The sequence below is a fragment of the Oncorhynchus nerka genome, linkage group LG24 (assembly GCF_034236695.1).
Source record: "Oncorhynchus nerka isolate Pitt River linkage group LG24, Oner_Uvic_2.0, whole genome shotgun sequence".
Lineage (NCBI taxonomy): Eukaryota > Metazoa > Chordata > Actinopteri > Salmoniformes > Salmonidae > Oncorhynchus > Oncorhynchus nerka.
In genome coordinates, this window is record NC_088419.1 from 84,748,405 (window position 1) to 84,756,466 (window position 8,062).

Genomic DNA, 8,062 nt, shown 5'->3' on the forward strand with positions numbered 1-8,062 from the left:
ACATTTTAAAAATTAAACATAACATCGGCCTTGATCAATGAAACCTGACACTTGATCATCTCTGTTGTAGACACCACATTCACCCCTAAGCCTGAGAAAAACAAAATTTCCACTCCAGTACTGAAATTAGTACCATAGGGTGGAAGAAATACTGTGGAATCTTTATCACTGCTTATACCTAACCAGACCTTTTACACATGCTATCATCGAGGGGTTAAAGGGAAAGGGATAGGTTGTGATTTGGGACAGGCAGATACTCTTCTCCATAGACCAATGTAACAACTACACCGGGTGTAGTGGCTTACTATGACCACCAGGGTGCACACCTCTCATGCCCTCTCTTGGTCCTTATGGTGGTATTCAGCAGTGCTGATGTTCTCTCCCCTGTACACAAGCCCAGTCAGTGTGGTGATAGAGCTCTTCACTTTGAAGAAACCATATACATCCATAGGACAAGTTGTTCAGGTGAGGCAGGTGTGAGTGACAGCATTACAGTCTCTCTATGCTGCAGGTTCTCTGAAAGGTGTGGACTGATTGTCCTCTCAACATTCTGACCTGTGGACAGAGGAGTCTGTTGCTGTGCTATCTCACCTGTGTAACACTCCCTTCTTGTGAGGGAGCACTCAGACCTGGAACAGGGAGGGAGGGTGGGGGGGTAGGGAGGGAGAGGGAGAGGGGGGGAGAGGGGGGAGGGAGAGGGGGAGAGGAGAGGGAGAGGAGAGGAGAGAGGGAGAGGGAGAGGGAGAGGGAGAGGGAGGAGAAAGAGGGAGAGGGAGAGGGAGAGGGAGAGGAGGAGAGAGGGAGAGGGAGGGGGAGAGGGAGGAGAGAGGGAGAGGGAGAGGGAGAGGGAGGAGAAAGAGAGAGAGGGAGAGACCTTAGTGAAATACTTACTTACGAGCCCCTAACCAACAATGCAGTTAAAACATTTTTTTTAAACAATTATAATAAATAAATACAAAATATGAATAAGAAATACAAGTAACAAGTAATTAAAGAGCAGCAGTAAAATAATAATAGCAAGGCTATATACAGGGGGTACCGGTACAGAGTCAATGGTATAGAGGTCCTGGATGGCAGGAAGCTTTGCCCCAGTACTGTACTGGGCCGTGTGCACTACCCTCTGTAGTGCCTTGGGGTCGGAGGCCGAGCAGTTGCCATACCAGGCGGTGATGCAACCAGTCAGGATGCTCTCAATGGTGCAGCTGTAGAACCTTTTGAGGATCTGAGGACCCATGCCAAATCTTTTCAGTGTCCTGAAGGGGAATAGGTTCTGTCATGCCCTCTTCACGACTGTCTTGGTGTGCTTGTTAGTTTGTTGGTGATGTGGACACCAAGGAACTTGAAGCTCTCAACCTGCTCCACTACAGCCCCGTCGATAAGAATGGTCCTCGGTCCTCTTTTTCCTGTAGTCCACAATCATCTCCTTTGTCTTGATCACATTGATGGAGAGGTTGTTGTCCTGGCACCACACAGCCAGGTCTCTGACCTCCTCCCTATAGGCTGTCTCGTCGTTGTCTGTGATCAGGCCTACCACTGTTGTGTCATCGGCTAACTTAAAGTTGTGCAGTCATGATTGAACAGGGAGTACAGGAGGGGACTGAGCACGCCCCCCTGAAGGGCCCCCTGGTTGAGGATCAGCATGTCGGATGTGTTGTTACCTACCCTTACCACCTGGGGGCAGCCCGCCAGGAAGTCTAGGATCCAGTTCCAGAAGGAGGTGTTTAGTCCCAGGGTCCTTAGCTTATTGATGAGCTTTGAGGGCACTATGGTGTTGAATGCTGAGCTGTAGTCAATGAATAGCATTCTCACATAGGTGTTCCTTTTGTCCAGGTGGGAAAGGGCAGTGTGGAGTGCAATAGAGATTGCATCATCTGTGGATCTGTTAGGGCGGTATGCAAATTGGAGTGGGTCTAGGGTTTCTGGGATAATGGTGTTGATGTGAGCCATGACCAGCTTTTCAAAGCACTTCATGGCTACTGACGTGAGTGCTACGGGTCTGTAGTCATTTAGGCAGGTTACCTTGGTGTTCTTGGGCACAGGGACTATGGTGGTCTGCTTAAAACATGTTGTTATTACAGACTCGGACAGGGAGATATTGAAAATGTCAGGTTGAAAATGTTAGTAATTGAATATTGATGTCTATGTCTATATTATTGCCAAACATATTCTACAATACCCATGAGACATAGGCTATAATGTATTTTTAAGAGGAATCATTGGTCTCAGTAAAGTGATTCAGTTTTATGCACAGGAATTAAAAGAAACATTGAGAATATTCTGAACTCAATTTCGGGCAAAAACCTGAATAATTCAAGAGCATTTATGACTGTGAGGGAGTAAAGAGAACTGCCAGGTAAATGGGAAAATATAATTCGTTTCACTTTCCCCTCTGCTCTGTCTGTGGTGACGCCATGCTCTCCAAATATAACTCTGCTCCCTGAGGCGTGTGCCGTGCCGTGCAATGTGTAAAAAAAAATCACATTTCGCCTCGTTTCTCTCTCATGTCTAAACTCACCTTGGTGTGAAAATAGTTTTACCGTCCTCCTCACCTATGTCAAGAGCAGGCCTAATTCATTACACTGTGTTTCATTTACGCTTCATTTGACTATTTATGTTTTTTAAACGTTTTAAATTTAACCTTTATTTAACTAGGCAAGTCAGTTAAGAACAAATTCTTATTTACAATGACGGCCTACCGGGGAACAGTGTGTTAACTGCCTAGTTCTGAACGACATATTTTTACCTTATCAGCTCCGGGATTCGATCCGGCAACCTTCCGGTTACTGGCCCAGCGCTACATGGTGTGTCTGTATCATATCAATTAAAAAAGGGGTGTAGTTATCAACCATACATTACACATTTGTTTTGCACGGTTTGGACCTACAATTTACTCATAACGAGTCACAGAATTGTTCAAAAATGAGTACATGTTCAAATTGATATAGGGAACACTAAGAACAACTAATTAGGGAAATAAGCTACCTAAATGTACTGATATGAGTGACAAGTTACTGACAGGTGCGCGCGCTGTGCGAACGTTCCAAATGTGAACAGGAGGGGTTAACCTGCATTAATGTAACACTGATGACGTTGAAGATGTCTAGAGATTCGCACATTTGGACGTCCAATAAAAACGTGGTGTGGTGTCTGAAGGTTAAAGTAGGTTGCCAGGCTACATGCAGGCTGTGCTGTGAGCGAACATATCCTACCACGTTGTGTCTCATCTCACCAGCCAGGAGCGCCGTGTGTGCGCCTCGCCTCCGTCCTCGGAAAAAACTCTGTCGAATGTCAGAGAACAGCTGGGAGCTTAACATTTCAGAAGTCTAGCGGTTTCAAAAGTCTCGTCTCCCTGCTTACAGAGTGACTGTTCTGTTCAGCCAAACAGAACGGCGCGCTTCAACAATTTAACTTTTAAAGTGGGGAATACAGCACTGCAACAGCGTGGAAGGAATTTCTCATAGATGTCCACTCAATTGGAAAGAGGCCTACAGCTAGAGACGACCAAGCTTAATGCTCTGAAACTCGAATTCGATGATGAGGAGATTGATGTGGAAAGTCTCGACGGATGCCTGCCCGAGGAGCGGCACGGCAGCGCGGAGAAAGGAGCGAAGGTGGTCACGGAACAGCATTCGCTGCAGACGCCGCGCAAGTCGACCCGCAGCCCAAAATGCGCCCGCTGTCGGAACCACGGCGTCGTGTCTTGTCTCAAAGGCCACAAGCGCTTCTGTCGCTGGCGTGACTGCCAGTGCGCGAACTGTGTTCTCGTGGTGGAGCGGCAGCGAGTGATGGCTGCGCAAGTCGCCCTGCGGAGACAACAGGCGACAGAGGTGAGTGTCAGGGACATCTGACTTTTACTGGCAGGATATAATTTAAGAAAGATAATTATCATATAATGTAGGCCTAAATGCTGTATGTAAATGTTTTGTAACTTGTGTCAGTCCATGATGATATAATTACAGGTTAATACAGGCCAGATATGATGACTAACCCATGTGCATCATGCACCTATTCCTTTTTGTCTACATTTACTCTGATAGAGAAATGTGGAAATTGAAACACGAGAACAATTAATTGTCCTAATCTATGTAAAAAAAAAAGTTGCCTATGATTTATATATTCTCTTAGATGTGACAAAGCAGATTCATATGCATTGCTTTTGAACCTTTGTGATGATGAAAACAAGAACAATATTGTTCCATATTCCCTGAAAAAAACATAGGCTGTTTTTGCTTTACATTTGTGGATAGCATAGGGTATGTTTTCCTGATATATTTGTTTTATTTATACTGAACATAAATAGAAATGCAACATGCAACAATTTCAATGATTTTCCTGAGTTACAGTACACTTCATATAAGGAAATCAGTGAATTGAAATAAATAAATTAGGCCCTAATCTATGGATTTCACATGACCGTGCAGGGGCGCAGCCATGTGTGGGCCTGGGAGGGCATAGGCTCACCAACTTGGGAGCCAGAGCCACACACTGGGGAGCCAGGCCCAGCCAATCAGATTTCGTTTTTCCCCACAAAAGGGCTTTATTACAGACAGAAATACTCCTCAGTTTCATCAGCTGTCCGGGTGGCTGGTCTCAGACGATCCTGCAGGTGAAGAAGCCGGATGTGGAGGTCCTGGGCTGGCGTGGTTACACGTGGTCTGTGGTTGTGAGGCCGGTTGGACGTACTGCCAAATTCTCTAAAACAACGTTGGAGGTGGCTTATTGTAGAGAAATTAACATTCAATTCTCTGGCAACAGCTCTGGTGGACATTCCTGCAGTCAGCATTCCAATTGCACTCTCCCTCAAAACTTGAGACATCTGTGGCATTGTGTTGTGGCAAAACTGCATTTATTTAGTGGCCTTTTAGTGTCCCTAGCAGAAGGTGTACCTGTGTAATGATCATGCTGTTTAATCAGGTTCTTGATATGCCACACCTGTCAGGTGGATGGATTATCTTGGCAAAAGAGAAACGCTCACTAACAGGGATGTAAACCAATTTGTCCACAACATTTTAGAGAAATAAGCATTTTGTGTGTATGGAACATTTCTGGAATCTTTTATTTCAGCTCATGAAACATGGACTTTACATGTTGCGTTTACATTTTTGTTTAGTATAGATTTAGTTATTCCACTCATAAAACTAATTTGTTTACACTCACAAGCATTGTATCATAGAAATTGTAGGCCTTACATCAAGAACACTCAATTGTAATGATTCTGTAACAAACTAGCAACTTCATGCAGTAGCCTACAATACATTACAGAGGTTATGACTGTACTTACATACCTGGTTTATTAATGTAATACATTACTCCATCATATTATCCCCATGCTCTACATTTTATTTCGTTGTTTCAACTAATTGTTATTAAGTAAAAGTAGTTTACTAAAGATTTTGGTCAAAGTGTTACCCAAACTTTGTTTGCTGGCCCAAACTTAGCTCCAACTTCTTAAAAATTCAGTCTACTTAAAAAGATATGTTTGCTCAACTCATATGTTCTTTCAACTAGAAATACACACTTGGACACACATTAATACATTGTGCATGTTCATTTATGCAGTAACTATAATTCAAAATGTCTTCACCTGGGATCTGAACTCACATTTGATTTGATTGACTTATTTCAGCAATTTGAGGGCTTTCTGTCTAGTTGTCTAATGTTGGTGGGGCATATTAACCTGATACTCCTGAATCACTATTATCAATAAAATAGATGTACTTTGAAGTGAATGTACTTTGAAGTGTAGCAATACAGGTGAAATCAGTAATTGACACATACATGGTGGTTTAGCAGGGACATTGGTATGCCATGAACCAAGAGATTGTGAGTTCAAATCCCAGGTGATGAACTGTATAAATGAACATGCACAATGTAATCATGTATGTGAACGTGTGTCAAATATGTCCGTTGAAAACATTGTATGTCAAAAGCACCGTGTGAGTAAGTAGCCTTCTTTAGTGAAGATGCCCAAATAAGAATTGTATGAACATATGAGACAAGTTGAGCAAACACAACATTTTAAGTTGACTGTTTTTTTACCTAAGTTTTCTCAAGTTGGGGCTAAGTTTGGGCCAACTGAAAAATAAAAGTTCAGGTAACACTTTGATCGAAAGTTGAGTAAACTAAAAAAGGCTGTGGAACAAGCTACTTGATAATAATTAGTTGAAACAACTCTTATTTTTTTATTTTATTTACAGCGTGGGGTTAATGCATATGTAAATATATTTCAATGTTTATTATCTCTCCTCTGCAGGGTAAAAAAGGGGTCAGAGGAACAGCCGCACCATTACCTCGCACAGCGTATCAACGCTACACCAGAGCACCTAGCATCCTAGCTAAGAGTATCTTAGAGGGTATGTATCACCTAGCATCCTAGCTAAGAGTATCTTAGAGGGTATGTATTACCTAGCATCCCAGCTAAGAGTATCTTAGAGGGTATGTATCACCTAGAATTCTAGTTAAGAGTATCTTAGAGGGTATGAATCACCTAGATATCTAGCTAAGAGTATCTTAGAGGGTATGAATCACCTAGAATCGTAGCTAAGAGTATCGTAGAGGGTATGTATCACCTAGCATCCTAGCTAAGAGTGTCTTAGAGGGTATGTATCACCTAGAATTCTAGCTAAGAGTATCTTAGAGGGTATGAATCACCTAGAATTCTAGCTAAGAGTATCTTAGAGGGTATGTATCACCTAGAATTCTAGCTAAGAGTATCTTAGAGGGTATGTATCACCTAGAATTCTAGCTAAGAGTATCTTAGAGAGTATGTATCACCTAGCATCCTAGCTAAGAGTATCTTAGATGATGCACCAGTGCACCTATATACTTCAAGAGTATCTCAGAGAGTATGTCTCAGTGACACACCTTGGGTAATACAAATTATGCAAATGAGAGGATATGGAATTACACATTGTGTTTATCAGCGAGCGGTTGGGAGGGACAATGTTGTTTTGAGGTTTGTTTCTTCTTCTTTCCCCTGAGTAAGTACATGAACGTGTTCACACACTAGGCCATGCCATCACAGCTGTGTTTAGATAATCTACTTGGCCTTTATGAATTTTGATGGGGTGCCATTCTTGAATTTAGATTAATTTTGACTTAATTTACCTAAATAAACTTTGTGATGTGATTATATTAAAACAGAACGTGTTTTCAGGTACTCGGAGAAAAAAAAGTGCTATCTAAAACCAAAAAGGGTTCTACGGCTGTCCCCATAAGAGAACCCTTTGAAGAAGCCCTTTTGGTTCTAGGTTGGGTTTCTGTATAGCACTTTGTGACATCTGCTGATGTAAAAAGAGATTTATAAATACATTTGATTGATTGATTGAGGTAGAATCCTTTTGGGTTCCATGTAGAACCCTCTGTGGAAAGGGTTCTACATGGAACCCAAGAGTTCTACCTGGAACCAAAAAGGGTTCTACATGAACCAAAAAAGGTTATCCTATGGGGACAGCCACATAACACTTTTGGAACTCTTTTTTCTAAGAGTGTATCATAATAATCTTTAGACAGGTAAATTACATCAGTCTTGTTTACTTCCTTATAGGCTACAAACCCCCAGTAAATGAGGACGGACCCTGGTCCAAGCGAGGTCACTTCTCCTCTGTCAGTGCCCGGATGAGGAAGAGGAGGGCGTTTGCTGATAAGGAGCTGGAGAGTGTGATGCTGGAGAGGGAGCTGAGACAGAGAGAGCTGGAGGACCTATCAGGTCTCACCCTGCTTCACCACCCTGCCCTGGCAGGGCTGCCCTCTTCCCCCCACCACTGCTTCCCACAGAAGGACCCCGGGGTGGCCACCTACGTGCCTTTGCACAAATACAAACCGGGCCCTGTGCTGTATGAGTGTGACTTCCACTGCTACCAGGAAGAGGTCAAGGCCCGATCCACAGCAGAGAGCGGTTATGGTTACAGTCAGTTCACGTCACAGTGTAACTCTAACTCTGGGGTTCTGGAACACATGGAGCGAGTCAGGGAGAGAGCACTAGAGAGCTGGAAGTGTTCCAGGAAGAGGGAGACCTGTCAAGAGCCATCACTCCTGCCCTCACTACAACTCCAACAGTGCG

The 8,062-nt window shown here is 43.3% G+C and overlaps 1 protein-coding gene across 1 annotated transcript in view; it reads left to right on the forward strand.

Moving 5' to 3' along the window:
• Window positions 1-3,034: 3,034 nt before the first annotated feature.
• The window catches only part of dmrt2b (doublesex and mab-3 related transcription factor 2b), a 5,685-nt gene continuing 657 nt past the window's right edge, over window positions 3,035-8,062 (forward strand). The window contains exons 1-3 of the mRNA XM_029633251.2: window positions 3,035-3,827; window positions 6,254-6,353; window positions 7,547-8,062. The exon at window positions 7,547-8,062 is cut by the window's right edge and continues 657 nt beyond it. Of these exons, the coding sequence (XP_029489111.1) occupies window positions 3,462-3,827; window positions 6,254-6,353; window positions 7,547-8,062 (982 nt within the window). The 5' untranslated portion in view covers window positions 3,035-3,461. The remainder of the gene's footprint in view (window positions 3,828-6,253; window positions 6,354-7,546) is intronic.